Below are 23,175 nucleotides of genomic sequence, written 5' to 3'. Positions count from 1 at the left end.
ATGGAGCACCATACTGTTTATTTTGGTCCGATTGACACAAAATTTTGCACAGAGTATTGAATTAAGTCTAGATTGATGTATGCGAAGTTTTGTTGGAATCGGTTAAGATTTAGATATAGCTCCCATATATAGTTTCCTTCTATTTTATGTAAATGGTGCACCAAACTGTCAATATTGTTACGACTAATACACAATTTTGCCCAGAGTACTGACTTAGATCCAAATTGATGTATGCGAAGTTTTGTGGAAATTGGTTTAGATTTAGATATACATCCAATATATGGTTTCGTCCGATTTTATGTAAATGGTGCACCAAACTCCCAATATTGGTTCGATTGAGACAAAATTTTGCAAAGAGTACAAAATTAGGTCTAGATGTCTAGATATTCCAAGTTTTGTGGGAATCGGATTTAGATATAAAGTTACCTTGTCGTTACTGAAGCATACAACTTCATACCACAGATTGAGCTTCCTCTCAAAGAGAGCTTCCCCGAGAACCTCATACTGCTTTTAATACAATTCGGGTTTTCACACGTTTTCCAATGAACTTGATTGTATTTTTATATATTGGGTTTTCATTGGATATAAAACGTGGAACAAGTAGTATTGAGTACTCCTCCCATTTATATTTTGTAACAATTTGCTCCAACTTGGTATTTATTTCAGTGTGTTAAAAAATCTACTTAGAAAGCATGGTCGATATAGCTGCACTTTCTTGCAAATGTTGTTCGTTTTAAACTTTATACCTTTTGTACTTGTTCTAGTATCAAAACATCATTTATTTTCATCTATATAGCATTTTACGTCATACACTGTTTAGATTTTTTTATAGAATTGGTTTTGTTTGGAATGTATTCAGTTATATACGTACGAGTGTAAATAATCAAATTGTGAACAACACATCTTCCTGATTAAATGTCGTCCATCAGAATATTGCAATTTATTTATTTTGGTTTTCTGTTATCAATTTGCTAGGACGCATTAGATGCAATTGAATTTTCATTCAAACAAAAGCAACAGCAACAAAAAACAATGGTCAAATTTCAATAGAAATAATGTATTAATGTAATCGATCGTTTTTTTTCAATATTCAATGTCTTATTTTTTCATGTTTTTGTTTTCGTTCCGGTAAACGAAAGCCGTCGTTGTTAAACTTTGGAATTTGTATTTCAATTAATGTTATTGTAACCTCGACCATGGTCGTTAAGGATTCAATTTAATGAATACCATAATACACGAAAAGAAGGATTTTGAGGGATTTTGTATACATATACATGTACATTCGGTAAAGCTCAATGTGAATGTATTCGATTGGGTCATTAAAATACATTTATTTATGAAAAATCAATAGCAATGGTAAATTTTTCAAAGGTTAGGGTTTCGTGGTAACTTATTGAATTTTACAGAAACAAGCAGTAAATAAATAGTTTTTTAAGGTCAACTATTAATAGTTAATAATTTTAAAGTAATTGTCAATGATAACTGCCTTGAGAAATTCCAAATGTATAATTAGAATTGAAAACAGATGTCGAAAATTATTTAATAATTTTAAATTGTGGCGGTTTGGGGGAAGGTGCCAGATATGATGGATCTATATCGCCGATAGTTGAATTAAAAATTTTGCCCATCTGTTTCGGAAAATAATAAGGTCAGAGAATGGGAAGGATAAGACACAGCAGTATTTTGGCGGAATGCGGAATCCCATATGAGGGATGGAAGAAGTCCGTGAAAATAAATTTAAATAATTTTAATGAAAATAAATTTCAATTTTTACGTTTTCCAACACTGTATTTTTCAACGATTTTAGTACACATTAGTATGAATTTCCAATACGTTCTCTCCAATCCTATACCCCAACAATGATTCTAACTCCAAATTTTAGGATCACAGCTCTATCGGATCATCCAAAATTCAAATTGTACCAAATTTAGTACACAGTAGTACCATTTTCCAAAACCTCTTACATACCCCAATCCCACACCTCCACAGTGATCCAAAATCAAAATTTCAGGGTTCCAACTCTATCGCTTCATTCACAAATTAAATTACACCTAATTCTGTTTTTACACGATAGAATGGTTCCCGAGAAATTCGTGTAAAAAAAGATACTGGCCAATTACAAAAATAATAGATTGGTTCTAGACCTCAAAAAATAAGTTAAAATTAGATTAAATAATATAAAAAAAATATTGTTGTAGTTATTTTAAGAATTTATTTTCGTTTTAATTTATTAAATAAACTAAATTATAATAAAATAAATTAAAATTTAGATTTCATAAAAAAAAAAAATACCGGAAATTCATTGCCAAAAAACTTAAATAGCATAAAGTACAACCATAAGAAAAATTTAAACATTAAACAATTTTATTTATTGTCACTGTCTGATAATAAACGTAAACGTTTGCGAAAGACTACAATATCACTGCCATCACTGGAATGAATGATTTTGTTGATAATTATCATTTCTAGCCGACTGTGTTGGGACATCAGTAGATTTTTGAACGAAATCAGTTATCTTAGATTGAGTTTTATTTCGCGTTAACCCATTATTTCCCGTAAAACAGAAATTACGCATACATAGACATAACTCAGAACACACACCAGAATTATCAGAAATTCATGCCATGCAGGGTTGTTACTCTAATTAAGGCAGGGATGTTTGAGCAAAAGCATTCCAGAATTTTCTTCAATAAATAAATAGTTCATGTAAAAAAAGTATTTTTTTTTTGTATTCGTGTTATTTCAAATTATGTCGTCTAAAAATAGAAATATTTTTTCGTATTTACTCGTGTAATAATAATTCGTGTAAAAACAGAATTAGGTGTATATCAAATTTAGTACCATTTAGTACTGATAAGTATTAATTTCTTAAACTGAATCCTGACCCCAATCCTACACCCCTACAGTGATCCTGACTCCAAATTTTATTGCTCCCGCTCTATCGGTTCACACAAATCCAAATTGTACCAATTATAGTACGATTTAGTACTTTTAGCACACATAAGTAACACATTTCCAAACGGTAATGTTGATTTCAAATTTTAGGATTCTAGCTCGATTTATATCTACAAATTAAATTTGTACCAAATATAGTACCATATAGTAATTTTCGTACACATGAGTACACGCTTTCAAAAAAATCTCCTCTCAACACCAAATTTCCAGTTTTTAGCTCTATCCATTCACATGCTACGAAATTGTACCAAATTTAGTACATTGTAGTATTTTTCGCTTACATATAGTTGAGTGTTCTACACTCTATCATTTAAAAGTTCTAGCTCTACCGGTTCGCCATATTTAAATGGTATCACATTTAGTACTATTTAGTACTTTTCGTACCGTTCTAGTATGAATTACCAAAAACCCAGCATTATCTGTCACCTTTGGACCAAGAGTGACCCTCACCCAAAATTACAAGATGTTTTTCCTTAAAACATATTAAGCAAAAATCTCCCACTGTCATGGTTTGTGTCTGTGCTAAGTTTATTTCTATACAAAAAAGCTTTTTTGATAATATAAGCATTGACTTATTTTAAAAATAAAACTGTTGACACTTTTTATCAAATGAGTTTTGTTCATTGGAATTGACGATGGGTATTAAATCCCAACAATACGAAGACAAATATTGCTGCTGTTAATAAATGGTCAGTCACTCACTTTCCGATAAAGTCCAAATCAAATATTTATCTTAGAAAATGTATGATTGTTATTCTCTTTTAATATTGGTAAAGTCGTATATCAATCGAAAACCAACAACAACAACATCGAAAATCTTATCACCAACAACCAAACAAACATTAACCATACTCACATTTACTCTTTGTTCTCTTTACAGTATTCGACAACAACAAGAATAAACAACAACAACGAACTACCAGACAGCTGTGGAACAATAACAAAGCTTTCCAAGCATATTAAAACCAACCACCATCCCCACCGTCTTTTGTTAAACACTCGTTATTCCAAACAAACAACAGCAATGAGTCGTCTCTTGCTTAGCAATTCCAATGCCGCTATCCAGCGTGCCACTGCTGCCGCTGGCAGCGCTGGTAGTAATGCATTGAGAGCACCAGCTACTACCTCCTCATCGCCGGCAATTTCCAATAGCCAGAATATATCTCGTCGTTGGAAATCATTGTTGATACACAACAACAAACAGCAGCAGTACAAACAACAACGTAGCCAACTCTCCTCATTCAGTCCGGCTCAGACCTTTAGCGCGCGCTGTAGTCGTGTCAGTAATAATTTGTATGTACCGAAATATTGTCGCGCTCTAAGTACCTCCGCCGTAGATTATCAAGCAAAAATGTCGGAAAATACCTCAAAATGTTTACAATTGGATAATATCAATCCAAATTTCATTACTATGGAATATGCTGTGCGTGGTCCATTGGTGATAAGGGCTGGTGAAATTGAAAAAGAACTGAAACAGGTATGTCCATTAGAATTTTTGCGCTTCTTTCTGGGGTTTCGTCTCAAAATGTGTGTATTGAATTTTTTGAGGAAAAGAAGACAAATAAATCAACCCCTCCATCAGTGGCGAAAAAATTATCCCATCTCAATTTTTTTGGGAGAAGAGTAATTGAGAGAAAACATCCTGCTTCTTACATTCATAATAAAACGTAATACGTACGTACATAGTGAGTGACTGGCAGGCAGACAGATGTTGTTATTGTTTGTAATAGTCTTTTTTTGAAATCTAGCCTATTCACAAAGTGAATCTTAATGAGCCCCCTCGAACCATATGTGGAGTATAAAAATTACGTGTATAGTTTTTTTTTTTTGCAAACTGGTTTGTTTGCGGTACACCACACGCCATAGTTATTAGAAACATGAAACAAGTTGTAGAAAATTGAGTCAGTTTTGAATATTGTCCAAATAAATAATAACAAAACAAACAAAATACGCCAGCAAAATAACAACAAATATAGTGTGAGGTAATGTTATTGTTTACATTTATTTTATATAAAAGGGCTAGGGAATTATTAATTTGTTTATATCCGCAGTTTTATATAATTTTGTCGAACGGAAGATTTCGTTTCAATATCCTGATATTTTATACCCTTCACCACACTGGCACAGGGTATTATGTCTTTGTGCATATGTTTGTATCAGGCAAAAGGATTCGAGATGCATAGAATCACTTTCTGAGTCGATTTATGCATGTCCGTCCGTCTGTATATTTTAAATTGTAAACAAAGTACAGGTCGCATTTATGATCCGAATTGGATGAAATTTTGGTATGAGTCACTTATTTGGCCCAAGGACGAACTCCATTGAAAATCGGTTCAGATTTAGATATAGATCCCATATATATTTTCGCCCGATTTAATGTAAATGGTGCACCAACGATTCGCATCAAATTTGGCATAAGGTACTAAATTAAGTCTAAAATTATCTGTGTTAAGTTTCGTGAAAATGGGTTGAGATTTAGATATCCTTCGTTTGCACGAAGTTTGACATAGCGCATTGAATTAAGTATAGAATGATGAGTGGCAAGTTTTGGGAAAATCGGTTCAGATTTATATATATACATATATATTCGTCCGATTTTTCATAACACCAAACTCCTAACTGTAATTTTGTAATTGTAACGATACATATGTACAATATACCCAAAGTAGTGAAGGGTATCATATAGTCGGCGCAGTCCGATTTTACTACTTTCCTTACGGGATTTTCTTCGATTTTCTGTAAATGGTGTATTCATTCTAATACAATCGGTACTTTGAAAACAGATGAATATCGAAAAGTTAAAGGTCGCAAATTAGGAAACCAATTATTATAGGACGGCAATATTCCCCTCGTTTATCCAAAGCATCATTGGCACATGAATCTTTTCTTTAAAGGCCCTCTGACTGTTCGGGACATTTACTTGAGGGCTATGCCATGGTAAATTGTTGTCAGAAGAAAACGAAACACCAAACTACAGGTTGATAAATTGGACGTTGAATATACCAAAAGAGTGACGATTGAAAAACGTATTTGAAATCTTTAAAATACGGAAAATTCTTGTTACCTTTATACCAACAGGTGGACCTATATCGATTTTTTAGTAGGAAGATTTTCAACCCGATAGGAACCATTTCGGTTGAAAAACGTGCCAAAATACCGAATGACTAATGGGAGGCTGAAATTTGGGAAAATATAATAACTTTTTGGTAGATTTGAGAGATTTAAACCAATGAGAATTCAAAATATGAAATTACAGCGATTTTGGATGAAAAAATTCCAAAGTTCCAAAATACTGACCAACCTAAAAAGTGAACCAATATCAATTTTTTTTTACATCGAAGATACTACCCAATATAAAGCCAGAATACCAATATATCCAGTTTCAATGAAAATCTCTAACTTAAAACATGGCTAAATGGATATAAAATTATATTCTAATCAAGATGTTGATATTGAAACTGTATTTTGATAACATTTTAAACTAAGTAGTATTTAAATTCTAATATTTTTTTGTGAGTTTTTTTATAAATTTGAATATTAACAAGTATCTCAAGACTGCTTTCGTTAAAAGTCATCTTTGAAAATTAAACACGTTGCAAAATTCTAATTTTGTAGTAAAAACTAGAATATATTTATAATGGTTTCCATATACTACTCAATTTCTTATTCATTGTGTTTAGTTAATTTTCATTCGTTTGTTTTTATTATTATTTTTCTTCAGACGTTAAACTGTGCTAATTTAATGTTTATGGCCCAAATAATACATATTCGTTGTTTTTGTGTTTTACAATAATAATTTTACCATATATATACTTGGTGATACTATGTAGTCGTATTTTTTTTCATTGGCCTTTTCGAGTTTTCAAAACAGGCAAAAAAAACTAGATTATATAGTCATGTGTTATTGTTGTTCATATGCTCGATAAGGTGTTTTTAGTTTGATTATATAAAGATTAGTTCAATATCTCGAAGAAAATTAATATGTCGTTAACAACGAAAGTTATTGTTACTAACCTAGATTCAAATGCCGGACATTTCTCTTTGATTTTAACAACTGAACTTAAACCTGTAATTTACATAGGTCGTACACACGCCTTTTTCATGTTTTGCACTTAAAGATATGTGGTGGCCTTGAAGAAACGAGTATTCAAATCTTAACCTAACCATCAAACAGGATAATTTTTTTATTTATTTTATTGTTGATAACAAAAAATATTTTTCGAAAAATTTAAAAATTTCAATTCCTTAGTGAAAGAGTGCATCAGCTGTTCTGCCATACCAATCATATCTATCGTACAATCATTTTCCATTTAGAAAAACCTTGGTTGTTGTGGTTTTTTTTTGCAAATGCATCATGCCTATCGTGTTCTAAAACCAAACATGCAAGTGTTATAATTTTCATCTCAAATATCATCATCGACGCCCCACAGTCATGATACATATTACGCATATCGTTCCATAACGCTTTCTTCCGTTCTCCCTTCAAAACAGTCAATCTTTAGTAGGCTGGCTGGCATCGCATTGCATTTTGAATAGCCAGCTAATTGGTTGGTACAAGTGTTCCCATTTTCAAACGTGTGTCGTCTACACACTTATATGTTAATTAAACATGCATACATTTATACAATGCATGGACTATGAGTCCATCGGCATTGACGTTTCGAGAAACATTTTCTAATATTTTTTTAAAAAATAAAAGAATGGATGGGAATGAAACATATGTACATATGTATGTAGACGACAGTTCTTGGTTTGTTTAATTTTTTTATCTCGTCAAATGGCCCACAATTGTGGATAATTCTCCTAATGCGCCTTTGTGTACTTGAAATGACACTGTGACTGTAGAACTTGAGTGTGTGTTTATTTATTTACTTTTTTTTTTTTTTTTGAGATTTAAATTTATTCCCACATGCAAGTTTATTTTATTTAAACTATTTGTTACAAAACCCGACTGTGGTCATTGACCCATTAATGCATTCTTGATACGCAGACACAGCTTGGAAATATCGGACGATTAAATGGATATTAATTGAATGCTCGGAAAATGACTATAGAAAAAAAGACAGCTTTTTCTTCGACACAACCACTGCTGATCATGAACCACTCGAACTACCTTTTTATACCCTTCACCACACTGTTATACAGGGTATTATGTCTTTGTGCATATGTTTGTAACAGAAAAATGAAAAGAAATAGACCCATGGTTCCTTTTGAGAATATGCATAGAATCACTTTCTGAGTCGATTTATGCATGTCCGTCCCTCCGTCTGTCCATGTTAAATGGTAAACAAAGTTCAGGTCGCATTTATTATGCGATTTGGATGAAATTTGGCACACTTATTGTGCTCAAGGCGAACCCTTTTGAAATTGGTTATAATTGGTTCAGATTTAGATATAGCTCCCATATATATTTTCGTCCAATTTTATATGTAAACGATGCACCAAACTCCCAATATTTATTCGATTCCGACAAAATTTTGCGCAACGTACTAAATTATGACCAGTTTGATGTCTGTGAAGTTTTGTTGAAATAGTATATATACCCCCCATATATAGTTTCGTCCGATTTTAGGTGAATGATGCACCAAACTCCCAATATTTGTCCGATTGGGACAAAATTTTTCACAGCGTACTGAATTATGTCCAGACTGATGTCTGTGAAGTTTTGTCGAAATCGGTTCAGATTTAGATATAGCTCTCATATATGGTTTCGTCCGATTTTATGCGAATGATGCACCAAACTCCCAATATTTGTCCGATTGGGACAACATTTTGAACAGGGTACTGAATTAGGTGCAGATTGATATATGTGAAGTTTTGTTGAAATCGGTTCAGATTTAGATATAGCTCTCATATATAGTTTCGTCCGATTTTTTGTAAATAGTGCACCAAATGCCCGATTTAACAAAATTTTGCACAGCGTACTGTAAAATTTTTTGAAATCGTTTGAGATTTATATTTTCGACCGATTTTTTTGCAAATGGTGCACCAAGCTCCCACTATTTGTCCGATTTAGAAAAAAAATTGCACAGCGTCCTGAAATAGTTCCATATTGATGTATGCGAAGTTTTGTGGAAATCGGTTTAGAATTAGATATAGCTTCCATATATAGTTTCGTCCGATTTTATCTAAATGGTGCACCAAACTCCCAAGGATTGTCCGAATGAAATAAAATCATGCACAGCATACTGAATTAAGACCAGTTTATTGTCTGTGGAGTTTTTTGAAATCGGTTCAGATTTAGGTAACTCTCATATATAGTTTCGTCCGATTTTTTGTAAATGGTGCACCAAGCTCTCATTATTTGTCCGATTGAGACAAAATCTTGCGCCGTGTACGGAGTTAGGTCAAGATAGACGTATGCGAAGTTTTATTGAAATCGGTTCAGATTTAGATATAGCTCCTATAAATATTTTCGTGCGATTTTATGTAAATGATGTACCAAAGAGCCTATGTTTATTCGATTAACACAAAATTTGACACGAGATAGAATTGCGGACAGCGCACTGTGCTGCAGCATACCAAATGGTATATGCCACGGTTACTCAATTAGGTCCAGATTTACATATAGATACACATACATTATTTTGCTCGATTTCATACAAAGGATCCAATTGACATGCAGTTTTTTATTTCAGAATAGGTTTTTTAATTGATTCAAAAATATGTATGTAGATCACACATTTGGTTTCGCCCGATTCCATTTCAATGGTCCACTAAAGATTATATGTCTGTTCTATCTACAGGATATTGTATATATTAGCATCTCTTGTTTGTATCCATAGTGGTGAAGGATATCATATAGTCGGTCCAATCAAACTTTTGAACTTTCCTTACTCGTTTGTACTGTATATGGTCTAAAATGATTATTTTGGGGAGATACAATTGGAATGACAAACTTTTTATACATTCTATATTGAAGTGAGGGTAATAAAAACTTTTTAAAATTCCGAATACCGATACACTTGTTCTATAAAATTTGTTTTATTCCCTTTTCCATTATAAACTCTTAAACATTATGCATGGACATATGTTCTCACTGGCAGGAACTGTCATGTAAACGTACGATTATATAATATATGTACATATATTACATTTTTAGTTAAAAAAAAAAACTTTTAGTTTGTGGTCACTACTAAAATGATTGATTTGTCAACGTAAATACAACAAAAAAACTATGACAAGCCCTCTCATATCAACAACAACATTTTTCATTGCTCACTATAATTTAGTCGTAGTTTTTTCATCACTATTTGCTTTATAACTAGCAGCGGAACATTTTATTGAAACAGAGCGCAGAGACAAAGTTGCAGAACTTTTATTGTGTTTTCATTTCCTCCTAACCAAATTTTTAAACATTTTACTGTTCTCCACCATCCATCATCAATGAGACGACGACAACGACGAGATGGTGGGAAAAAATGTGGCTCACTCTGTTTGCTTGATTTATAAAAAATATATATCCCACCATTACCGCCATCAACATCATCATCATCCACATTGGATGACTACTGAATGAAAATGATTGGAAGTAATGTGTGCACGTAGCACAAAGAATCACATCCCACACCAAACAAAGATGAGGAAGTCGTCGTACCGTCATCGTATTCGGATTGGGTATGTGGAGGTATGTATATCAGAAGCTTCGCAACCACCACCGCCACCACCCGGCTTTGAACTACGACAACAAAACAAACAGTAGTCTCTTCTATTGGAATGTTATGGTGAACTGCGCACGTTGAATGTGTCAGCAGCAGCAGCTCTCTGTGTGACACTCCTCCAAAAAGCCAAAAAATGCAGAGAGAACCAGGAGGAGGCCAAAGTTGAAGTAACTCTCAAAATGTATTTTGTATTTTGTGCATTTTTTGAGTATGACGTTTGATGTGGTATTCTTCTTCTTCATGGTAATGAAATATTACTAAAAGTGCATTTTGTGCTTGTTTGGTTTTTGTTTTTTAGTTGTCGTGTCTCGATTGGCATTGAAAAGACACACAGAAGAAATAATAAAAAAAACAACAAAATGTAGAACATATGGTGTGCGAATGTGTGACAAAGAAACGTATTAAATTGATTACACAGTGGTTCAAAGTAATTTAACACAAATTTGGGAAATTGGGGGAGGTTTAAAAGAATTATATTTCAATGTGTTGTATAGAATTGTGACGTGACAAAACTAGACAAATACGTATATTGTAATTGCGTAGCTATGTAATACAAAGAGTATATACTGCGTAATATAATAAAACAATCTGTTGAATGAGCTTTCAACCCCATTTTGACAAACTTCGCACATACCATTGACAACTTTAAACGGCGTAGTTAGAATATGGTCGGCATTAAGGATGAAAGGGAGTGTCACAATATGCGTAACGGCTTTTGTGTAGGAATTTACGTAAAGAATAAAATAAATAGAGAACAATTAAACTACCAGCGATGATTTAAAATGAAGGCATTTTTTAATTTCGTTAAATTATATAATTCATTTATATGATGCACAAAGAAATATTGCTCAAAAATGTATTTTAAAAAAATGAACTTCGTTCGCTTTAACCAATGTATTTTTATTTTAAATTGTTGCTTGTGACAAGTGTGTCGCGTCGTTGTTTCTTTCGGTCATGGTTAATGTTGTCTCTGTTTGACTTTTAATGAATTTTGCATTTACTTTGTCTGCCTTAATGTCTATCTAGTTAGCAATGCATATACATTTCAATAGATATGTATGCATGTATATAATCGAGAACACATTTTGAAGTATACGTTTCAAAACATTCACCAAATTTGTACATTTTCTAAATTCGTACTAACGTTTTTTGAAAGTTTGAGCTTAAATTTTGAAACATAGATAGTTTTGGTAATGGTTTTGTCCAATATTGTATTACTTATTTTTATACCCTTCACCACACAGTGGTACAGGGTATTATGTCTTTGTGTATATGTTTGAACAGGCAAAAGGAATCGAGATAGATACATGGTTCCTTTTGAGAATATGCATAGAATCACTTTCTAAGTCGATTTATGCATGTCCGTCCATCGGTCTGCCTGTCCATGTTAAATTGTAAACACAGTACATGTCGCATTTATGATCCGAATTGGATGAAATTTGGCACAGCTGTTTTATTTGGCCCAAGGACGAACCCTATTGAAATTGGGGAAAATTGTTCTAGATTTAGATAAAGCTCCCATATATATTTTTATCCGATTTAATGAAAATTGTGCACCAAAGTCCCTATATATACTGCAAAAATATTCCGGCCTTCTTCAGTAAATGCTATTGAAATTGAATCGTTCCTTTAGGTTAATTCCAATTTTTTTGAGTTTTTATTTCAATTATTTATTTATTTTGAGAATTATTTATGGTTTTCTACTAATTCTAGCAATTTCTGGTGCATTCGGACCTTTATTTTCTATAATAAGGGTGATTATCTGAATGAAAGGTGTACTGTACAAATTTTTGGCAATTTTGATCGATTTTACAGATTTTTTCAAAATTTGTTATCTGTAAATGATTTTATCGGTACTTAGTTTACATAAATTAACTAAATTAAAGAGCTTTTCTAAAAATATTTTCAAAAAATGCAGTAAAGTAAACAATCCCACACAATGTTTTAATTATATGGCCACTTCAAAGTCGATGTATTTTCATAAAAACCGTTATTTTATTAAAACCGTTATATCGAAGTGTTCTGAATTAAAAAAATTTCAAAAATACTTTAAACGAATTGAGGGCTGGTCAAAAAATGTTTACCACAGTAAATGTTTTAATTCTGTGAACACCACTGTATATACGTCCGATTTAATGTAAATGGTGCACCAAAGTATCTTTCGATTTGCACAATATTGGGCATGGCGTTCGGAATTAAGTCTGGAATGATGTGTGCTAAGTTTCGTGGAATTCGGTTCATATTTAGATATAGCTCCTATATATTTTTCTTTCGATTTTATGTAAATTGTGCATTAAAGACCCAAAGGACAACGCTAGGCCACACACATCTACAGTGCCTCGCCCGAAATTTCGGGAGCATGGATGAAGTTTTAATGCATCCGCCATTACAGTTCGGACTTGGTACCAAGCAATTGTCATATTTTTCTTGCATTGCAAAATTTTTTAATGATAAAAAATTGGTATCTAGGTAGGATTGTGAAAATCGACTACTAGAGTTTTTTTTCCAAATAGAGAGCAGGACTTATATGAGAGGAGCATTATGAGGTTACCTTTAAAATTGCAACAAATTATACAACAAAACGGGTCATATTTGGCCAAATCGGACATTTCGAAGCATGTTAAATAAAGTCCTATAGTTTATATAAAAATAATGGATTTCTTTTTCCCTAACCTAATATAGAGAATTATAGGATAGTACACAAAAAGTATTATATTACATTCAACCATCTCTATTCCAAAGAAGAAACAGTTCTTATATTTATTAAATTATTCTCTCCACACACCTACAACAAACAGAAGTACCTGTCAGCTGATAAACCAATGACAATATGGTGTGAATGTCTATTGCAAAAAATACTTATCATATCTTCATATATATATATATATATATACAGTATTTTCTAAATAATATACAAACAATAAAATATACAAGTATGTGCTAAAAATGGGTTATCGCAATTCCGAACAGAACACTGGAAAAAAACTTCTACGGTGCAAGTGATTTTCTCATTTTTTTTTCAATGAAATGAGAAAATTACAAAATTGTTGTGTTTGTTCAAATAATATTTGCGAATACATACATACATATATAAATGAATGGACAGAAATGAAAAAAACTAAATGTAAACAAATGCTACATCATTCAGTAATTGAATGGATACTAAAGTGTACTATTAAATTACTACTAACCAACCATGTCATTCAAATTATTTACTATTCAAAAATTGTTTGTTTGTTTCTGTTATTGGAATATTAAATTGATTAATGTGACACGCTTTGTGGGTTTAGCAGTCGTTTGTTGTTATAGATAAATGTCTGGGCTGAAATTAAGATCATTTTAAATATAATATATTTGATTTAGAACAAATCCTCATGTTCCGCAATAAAAATGATATTTCAAATTCATATGAAAAACGATAAAATAGCAATGCATTACGTTCATATATATCTACACCTTATAGGCCACCAACAGATCAACATATCAAAAAGATTGGCAATTTGTTATATGACGTACTTTTCTTCTAAACCGTATCGATGTATTTACAACAAGTTTACTGAAATACACAGCTCATCTATCAACAATTCCGTTAATTTATAATTGCAAAAGTTTTTTTTTCGAAAATTACCTACAAATATTTGTTCATGTGTTTTGTGATATTTCACAGAATTCGATACAACCACAAACAAAAAAATAATAACAATTTCACACACTGCTATTGCGATTCATGCATTTGATCGTATTTAGCAATCCATCCGCTTGATTTCCCCATTTAAGGTTATTTGAATGTTATTTGTTTAGATAATTGCAATTGTTTTTCCACTCCCCCATTCAAGTGCAACTACAAAATATTTGTAATCGGCAATCAATTATCATGCAGTTTACATAAAATTTATAATTGATATGTATGATTGGGGTTTGAATGCTGGCGTTGTGGGTATCTTAATTAAATATGAATTTACAATATGATAATGTTTTTTGTAGTTCAATTTCATTCATAATTTTTACAACTTCAGCTTTCATAGAGGTAAACGATTTGTATTAACTCCAATTTGTTTGTGGTATTTATATTTTAAAAATATATTAACTAATTTTATATTTCTCTTTTTTTTTCTTTCAGGGTGTGAAGAAACCTTTTGACTATGTCATCCGTGCCAATATTGGTGATTGCCATGCTATGGGCCAAAAGCCCATTACTTTCCTCAGACAGGTAAGTATCTATTATTAAAAAATAATGCGATATCTTGTTTTTTTATACCCTACACAACTATGTTGTCAGGGTATTATAGCTTTGTGCAGCCCCAATGGTTTGTAACGCCGCGAAATATTTGTCTTAGACCCACCTTTAAGTATACCGATCGTCATATCTCGACTAGCTGAGTCAATGTGGACCCCTATTGTTGTTGGTAATGGTCAGTTAATATTTAGGGAATGAAATGGACCAAAAACTTTATTTTTGTCTGTTTTTCTGGTCGCTCTACATGTCACAATTATGTACCGAACACCACGAAATTTTACAACGAAAATGGAATCTGACCAAAACATATGCATGGCTGTTTTGATGAAGATTGGTCAATATTCACATAAACCCAGACTTTTGTGTGAAAAATTACAAAATTTGTATTCTGGGGCGTATATATTTTCTTCTGAAGGACATTGACCCGAGAAGTTCAGGTGTTGCTGACATTTAAATTGATACCATTTACATTATTTTATGTACTCGGATGTGGGAGTTATACGTAAATATTTAAAGGTGTCCACGTGTCATGATAGAGAGCGCAAATGTCGCTCTGATCCCTTTGAAATTTTACATGATGTTCCGGTTATGATCAAGGACGGCGACTATAATTTTCAGTGATGTTGAGATGATATTTAAGAGGGTGCAATGAAGCGGAAACTTAATTTTTGTCAGATTTTCTAGTCACAATAGAGGCCATTATATCATGCAAAACATCACATATTTTACACGGAGAAGGGGATCTGACCAAATACATAGAACGGCTGTTTAGATGACGATCGGTCAATATTCCGAAGGTCAAATCTACCAAAACCTAAAGTGACTAAATTGTTATTTTATTGCATAAATATTCACCTTGGGAAAACAACATTTGGAAATTAGGCCAGGGTTAGAAAGAGGAGAATTTTGTTAGTAACAACCGTACTCTCGGAAACTGTTGTCATCTTTGATACCTGAAAAGAAATGGGAAAAGAAGAAAGAGTGGAGAGAGTAGAAGATGGTTATTTTAGCCATGCCAGATTTTTGACAAAGCTTAGGATATGATTGGGGTCTATTTTGGAGAAGAAAGATAGATTTTCAATTTCATATATTTCAAACTGTTTGTGTCTTCTGCCACTCAGCGATGGACATCAACAGAGGAATTGTTTTTTAGCTCCTCTTCTCTTTACATAGACCATAGTAATCCTCTCCGCTGGAGTCCCATTTCGAAGTGAGAGATCTAATCTTACAGTGGCTATGGTCCCCACAATGATTTTGATCCCTCTCTCTCTTATTATGTGACAACAGTGAACTCCCTCGAGCAAGCTCGTAGGCTATCTCGTTCCCTTCTATGTTTCTATGTCCTGGAACCCAATATAAATTAACTATCCGTGGTATATCATACAGAGCGGACTAGTAAACGCCTGCACCAGTGCCTTCCTCCATCTTTGAGGCTTTATGATAATGAGGATATATACGCTTTTATTAAATATGTATCTACGTCTCAACCAAAGAACGTTTTTAGATCCAAATCGTCTTTAGTACTAATAAATTCTTTTATAGCTTTTTTAACAACTATACAGCAAGTCTGTGACTCATTGATTGCCTTTAGTTCTAAGTTGGTTCAATTTCACAAGAATTTCTTTTAGCAGGAAGAGCCTGAGAAAAGAGTCAATTTCGAGTTTTATAATTTTTAGTATTTTTCTTACCTTATTTTTATATAATGCCCTTGAATCAACCCGTGACTAAGGGGCATTGACCGTATCGTAACTCTTTTTTACTTCTTCAATGAAGACTTTCATTGCCTCTTCAGTTGTAGCTTTTAGTGGAGGACATACATTTTCCGCCACCATTTTACTTAAGATTTTAATGAGAAATTTTATTCATGAAACCCTTCTTCCTAATTTTTTTTTTATTTCAAGCTTTTAAATTTGACTTTTGATCCTGAATTGTTGAAATCTCCCAATTATCCCGAGGATGTTAAGGCTCGTGCCAAGGCTGTGCTAGAAGGCTGTCAAGGTTACTCTGTGGGATCTTATACCGATTCCGCTGGTATTGAAGTTATTCGCCGTCAGGTAGCCGACTTCATTGCTGCTCGTGATGGTGTACCCTGTGATTGGCATAACATTTTCTTGACTGCTGGTGCTTCTCCCGGTATCAAGAGTGTGTTGGCTTTGTTGAGGTAAGTCCAACTGGATGCATTTCCCAAAACAAATATATAATAATATTCGTATTTTTCTCTTCAACAGATGCAAAGTTGATGGTAAAGCTCCCGGTATTATGGTGCCCATTCCACAATATCCATTGTATTCAGCCACCATTGCTGAATACGGTATGACCAAAGTCGATTACTATTTGGAAGAAGAGACTGGCTGGAGTTTATCCACCGCCGAATTGCAACGTTCTTATGACGAGGCCAAAAAGACCTGTAATCCACGTGCCATTGTTGTCATTAATCCTGGCAATCCTACCGGTCAAGTGCTGACCAGACAAAACATCGAAGAGATTATTAAATTCGCCCACAAGAACAAATTGGTCATTTTGGCCGATGAAGTATATCAAGATAACATTTACGATAAGGATTCGAAATTCTTCTCGTTCAAGAAAGTGATGACTGAAATGGGTTCACCTTACAGCGAAATGGAATTGGCTAGTTTTATGTCCACATCTAAGGGTTATTTGGGTGAATGTGGTATTCGTGGTGGTTATATGGAAATCATTAATATGTGCCCAAAAGTTATGGCTATGTTGGCCAAATCGATTACTGCTTCGTTGTGCGGCACCACTGCTGGTCAGGTGGCTGTTAGTGCTTTGGTAAGTGGGGAATTAAGAGAATTTAAATTTCATATTCTTGAAGAACAATCGTAGACACAGTTTTCAAGAATAGTCGTTAATATTTTTCAGAAACAGTTAGTCCATAGGTCTAGATTTTTAAACAGATTTTTCTAGGACAATTAGACCATTTGAACATATTTTTGACGGAACAATTAGTCCAATAGGCGTGGATATTAAACATATTTTCGGAGGCAACATTAGACATATTTTTGCCAGAACAGTTAGGCTAATAGCTGTGGATATTTGAAACATATTTTTGAAGGCAAAATTAGGCCAAATGGCGGGGATTTTTTAAACATATTTTTTGTGGCAAAATTAGGCCAAAAGACGTGGATTTTTTTAAACATATTTTTGAAGGCAAAATTAGGCCAAATGGCGTGGATTTTTTTAAACATATTTTTGGAGGCAAAGTTAGGCCAATAGGCGTGGATTTTTTTAAACATAGTTTTGGAGGCAAAGTTAGACCAATAGACGTGGATTTTTTAAACATAGTTTTGGAGGCAAAGTTAGACCAATAGGCGTGGATTTTTTAAACATATTTTTGAAGGCAAAGTTTGGACAAAAGACGTGAATTTTATAAACATTTTTTGCCAGTAAATCATATTTTTGGAGGCAAAGTTAGGCTAATAGGCGTGGATTTTTTAAACATATTTTTGGAGGCAAAGTTAGGCTAATAGGCGTGTATTTTTTAAACATATTTTTGGAAGCAAAGTAAGGACAATAGGCGGGAATTTTTAAAACATATGTTTGGAGGCAAAGTTAGCACAATAGGCGGGAATTTGTTAAGCATATTTTTGGTGGTCAAAATTAGGCCAAAAGGCGTGGATTTTTGTAAACATATTTTTGGAGGCAAAGTTAGGCCAATAGGCGTGGATTTTTTAAACATAGTTTTGGAGGCAAAGTTAGACCAATAGGCGTGGATTTTTTAAACATAGTTTTGGAGGCAAAGTTAGACCAATAGGCGTGGATTTTTTAAACATAGTTTTGGAGGCAATGTTAGGCCAATAGGCGTGGATTTTTTAAACATATTTTTGGAGGCAATGTTAGGCTAATAGGCGTGGATTTTTTAAACATTTTTTGCCAGGAAAGTTAGTCCAATAGGCGTGGATTTTTTAAACATTTTTTGCCAGGAAAGTTAGTCCAATAGGCGTGGATTTTTTAAACATTTTTTGCCAGGAAAGTTAGTCCAATAGGCGTGGATTTTTTAAACATTTTTTGCCAGGACAGTTTGTCGAATAGGCTTGGATTTTTTAAACATTTTTGCCAGGACAGTTAGTCCAATAGGTGTGATTTTTTAAACATTTTTTGCCAGGACAGTTAGTTCAATAGGTGTGGATTTTTTAAACATTTTTTGCCAGGACAGTTAGTCTAAAAGGCGTGGATTTTTTAAACATTTTTTGCCAGGACAGTTAGTCCAAAAGGCGTGGATTTTTTAAACATATTTTAAGCATACATACATATGTTCTCAAGGAAAGTTTAGCCAACATTTTTTATTCCAAATTTCAGGTAAATCCCCCCAAGCCCGGCGAGCCATCCTATGACCTATATATTAAGGAAAGAAATGGAATTTTGGGTGCTTTGAAAGAACGCGCCGAATTGGTACATAAAACTCTTAGCAGCTTTGAAGGCTACAAGGTCAACAAGGTGCAAGGCGCTATGTATGTTTTCCCTCAAGTTGTTATTCCACCCAAAGCCGTTGAAGCTGCCAAGGCTAAGGGCCTGCCCGCCGATGTTTTCTATGCATCTGAACTTTTGGAATCAACTGGTAAATATAGATAATCCTGAAAATTGTATTTATGTATATTATTTTTAATAATTATTTTTTTTTCTAGGCATTTGCATTGTTGCCGGCAGTGGTTTCGGACAAAAACCCGGTACATATCATTTCCGCAGCACCATTTTGCCCCAGACCGATGTATTGAAGGACATGATGAACAAATTCCAAAAATTCCATGCTGAATTTATGCAAAAATACAAATAAATTGCTGCACACTTCCTGCGACCTCCCTCCAACTCCTTACCGCTCCTCGACGTCCCATTTGTGTAATGTAAAAGTCCATGGTATATTCCAAAAATGTCAAATGGATTTCAACACACGGAGATCTTAAATAGTTATTGTCGTTTTAATTAATTTTCTGTTTTCCTCCTTTTTTGTTTGCCCCCCCAATTTTAATGTGATCATCGTAATGCATCAAAACAAAAAAGTGTTTGTTATTTATATTTAAACAAAAAAAAAAACATATGATCTAATATATTTCATAATATATATACAATTAAATAATTAAATTCTTGTTAAGATATAAAATGCAAGACAAAGTAAAAAACAAAATCACTGAAAAATAATCAACGATATTATAAAATTGTTTTATTTCTGTTCGTTCGTTCGATCATTTATTTATTTAATTTATATTTTTTGTAGCAGATTTCTTTAAGATAATGGATATATACCCAAAAGGTTTCGTAGTTGCTTTTTTTAATATTTACTCAAAATTTAAACAAAAAAAAAATTAGACACATACATCGTGAACATTATCTCTGTTAAAATTAATGTGGACAATAATATTGTATTGTTTTATTGACACTAAAAATAATTTATACAAAAATATAATACATATAACTTTAATTCATAATAAAAAATAATAAAGTTTTAATAACATCTAATTAAACATTTTTTAAAGAACAATTAGGCCATTAGACGTAGATTTTTTAACATATTTTTGCCAGGACAATTAGTCCAATAGGCGAGGATTTTTTAAACATATTTTCTCAATCACAATTAGGCCAAATAGGCGTGGATTTTTGAAATTTATTTTCTCAACCACAATTAGGCCAATACGCATGAATTTTTTAAACATATTTTCTCATGGGCAATTAGGCCAATAGGCATGGATTTTTTAAACATATCATTTAAGGACAATTATGTCAATAGGCATGGATTTTTTAAAAATATCCTTTTTAAGATATCCTGTCTTTTCTAAGGTATTCTGTCTACGGAAGAAGACAGATGCAGAATGCACAACCATTTCTGGCGAAATGACCCCATCATCTTCACATTTTGTATTCTGTCTAAATAAATCCTTTTGAAGGACTTTTGCATTAAAACCCTCGCTGAAACACTGTAGAATAAATTGTGGGGGTCTTCTGTCTAAAAAATTCTTCTAGGGACAGAATATCCAGCAAATACCTTCCATATGTGTCTAGCCGTCAACTTTTCAAAACAATCTGTTATTTATGTAGCTGTTCAAATCGACTATATTGCTTTGACCATAAAAAATTGTCGAAATGTTACATAGCTTTGAACTTTCACATAATGCTGATTTACTCTTAAATATCATTAGTTTTTATATGTTTTGTCAGTATGTAATAAAACTTTAGAATTTCCTCTAACGATTTGTGTAAAAATCAGGAAAATCGGTTAAGTGGTTGCTGAGTTATTTGCATTTGAAATAAACGATGTTCCGAAATATACCTACTCTGCGGTGCTGGGCACCTATTAGCTGAAAATGAAAAACCACACAAAAATCGAGTTTTTAAAAATGGCAATTTTTCGTTCATGATGGCTGCTGTTGAAAATCATAGCATACTTTTAGGCAGAAACAGTATCTACAAGTCGAACTACACACTTTTACAGGCCTAAAAGTATGCTATAATTTTCTTTACAAACCAGCAGGCGGCGGCAGAGGCGAAAAATTGCTTCTTTTGGAAGATCAATTTTTGTGTGGTTTTTCATTTTCAGGTAATAGGCGCCCAGCATCGAACAGTAAGTATATTTCGGATCATCACTGAATTCAAATGCGAATAACTCTGTGAATACGTAACCGATTTTGATAAATTTTACACAAATGAATACAGGAAATTCTTAAGTTTTATTACATATTGACTATGTATTGTAAACGTACGACATGTAAGAGAAAATTAGCATTATATGAATGTTCAAAGATATGTGAAATATCGACTAATTTTTTATGAAATTTGCACATCAGTATAGTCGATTTGGACAGCCTGTGCTATATCCATGGCAATTCAGATATGCACAAATTTTATGAAAAGAATAACACAGTACTATCATGAAAAATCGTCCATAGACAGAATATCTTGAAAATGTTGTTTACTAACAAAAGGCTGAAGACTTCTAAAGTCCGACGACCTTCAAAAGTCCTCTCTCCAAATACAAACCCTATAAAGGGTCTCCTGTTGATAGATCTTCAAATGGATATCTAAGGAAATAAAAGGGCTTCCAAAGAACTTCAAAATATTTTTAGGACCTTTATAAAATGGATGTCAAAAACACACCTTGGTTGTAATTTGGCATTTTAGTAGGTATTTTAAATACCAAAAAATGGTATTTAAAACATACCATGCCTAACATGTTAAAATTTCCTCTTTAAATTTGTAGCTACTATGCACTTATTACAGTCCCAAACGTTTTGAACTGCAAATTTCCTGTATTCAGCATTTTTGTCTTCAACTTCTCACTTCTGATGTTACTATAAATAATTGATAACTTTTTTTTTAATATTAGAAATGCAAGTCTTATTAATTGTATGTATTCTATTAAATTCAATACAAATTGCAATATAGATCGATCGTTCATCATAATCATACACATATTATTACACTATACAAATTTACATCTAAACATTGACTTAAAAATACCAAAAAAAAAATGAATTACATATATGTATATTACGAGGTAAATTAAGTATGTACTACTAAAAATTAATCGGATGTTTTAAGTCGCTTAACTGGCCCCTCACTGCCCTGGGAGTTGGAATCTTCCGAAAATGGCATACTGCTAACAAAATCAGCACCCTGCGAATCACTGACAACGGAGAAGCCTGCAAAAAAACAATGCATTAATTTCAATCTTTACAGAAATAACAACAAAAGTATATAAAAAGAATTTATGGACTCTTAATCTCTTAAAATAATTATAAAAACATCAAACATTTTGTTTCGTTGTAATGATTGCTTGCTGTTTCTTTGGGAACTCATATTCGTAGTATTCACTCACAGGTATTGGAATCCTCAGCAGTCAGACCACCTCCATAACTGGAGGTTATTTGCGGTGGCGTCGGTGTACTCTTTTGCGAATTCTCCTTGTCACTTTTGCTACCCAGGCCACCACCAACGGCGCCGTTAACACCAAGTTTCTTTTTATCGTTATTCGATATGGGAACCCATTTGAAGATTTTCATGGTCGTATCATTGATTGTAACCCATTTCTTTTCCCAATGCCTGGGCTTGTCCACTGCGGCCATTACCCGTTTAATATCATCTTTGGCACGGCTACGAGTTTCGGCTCTTACACTTCGCGACATTGTGGGGAATTTATTTGATGTATTTTCTTAATTTATTTAATTTCTTTTATTTAATAATGAAGTGCTACGTTTTCTCCAGTTCTTGGTGGTTGTTTTCTTTTTTTCGGTCTGTCACTTTCAAGGAACGCTTTGCACCGGCAATGTTTACATCAGGGTTGGAAGTGCTTATTTAATCGCAATTGCAGAG

General features: G+C 33.0%; 2 protein-coding genes across 2 annotated transcripts; one reads left to right on the top strand and one right to left on the bottom strand.

The window, feature by feature from the left end:
• The first annotated feature begins 3,983 nt into the window (after positions 1-3,983).
• LOC133322576 (alanine aminotransferase 2-like) lies at positions 3,984-19,651 on the top strand. Its single transcript, XM_061531556.1, has 6 exons — positions 3,984-4,432; positions 14,737-14,826; positions 16,755-17,014; positions 17,082-17,646; positions 19,174-19,432; positions 19,500-19,651. The coding sequence occupies exons 1-6, from the start codon at positions 4,307-4,309 to the stop codon at positions 19,646-19,648; spliced, it is 1,449 nt and encodes a 482-aa protein (XP_061387540.1). The 5' UTR covers positions 3,984-4,306; the 3' UTR covers positions 19,649-19,651.
• Positions 19,652-22,386: 2,735 nt separating this feature from the next.
• On the bottom strand, positions 22,387-22,996 carry LOC133322577 (B-cell CLL/lymphoma 7 protein family member A-like). Its single transcript, XM_061531557.1, has 2 exons — positions 22,682-22,996; positions 22,387-22,505 (listed from the first exon to the last, which is right to left on the bottom strand). The coding sequence occupies exons 1-2, from the start codon at positions 22,986-22,988 to the stop codon at positions 22,387-22,389; spliced, it is 426 nt and encodes a 141-aa protein (XP_061387541.1). The 5' UTR covers positions 22,989-22,996.
• Between the last annotated feature and the right edge of the window lie 179 nt (positions 22,997-23,175).

This window comes from Musca vetustissima, unplaced genomic scaffold (genome assembly GCF_032173495.1).
Source record: "Musca vetustissima isolate MV318-11 ecotype Yass unplaced genomic scaffold, APGP_CSIRO_Mvet_v1 utg386107, whole genome shotgun sequence".
NCBI lineage: Eukaryota > Metazoa > Arthropoda > Insecta > Diptera > Muscidae > Musca > Musca vetustissima.
The sequence above is the reverse complement of the archived record's forward strand: the minus strand, read 5'-3'. Positions and strand labels throughout refer to the sequence as shown.

Bases quoted from the DNA above. Each gene is read 5' to 3' on its own strand.
- LOC133322576 (XM_061531556.1), top strand. From the start codon at position 4,307: ATGTCGGAAAATACCTCAAAATGTTTACAATTGGATAATATCAATCCA. The intron at 14,827-16,754 runs GTAAGTATCTAT...TTTTATTTCAAG, and splicing joins CCATTACTTTCCTCAGACAG to CTTTTAAATTTGACTTTTGA. The intron at 19,433-19,499 runs GTAAATATAGAT...TTTTTTTTCTAG, and splicing joins TGAACTTTTGGAATCAACTG to GCATTTGCATTGTTGCCGGC.
- LOC133322577 (XM_061531557.1), bottom strand. From the start codon at position 22,988: ATGTCGCGAAGTGTAAGAGCCGAAACTCGTAGCCGTGCCAAAGATGAT. The intron at 22,506-22,681 runs GTGAGTGAATAC...GTTTTTTTGCAG, and splicing joins TGCTGAGGATTCCAATACCT to GCTTCTCCGTTGTCAGTGAT.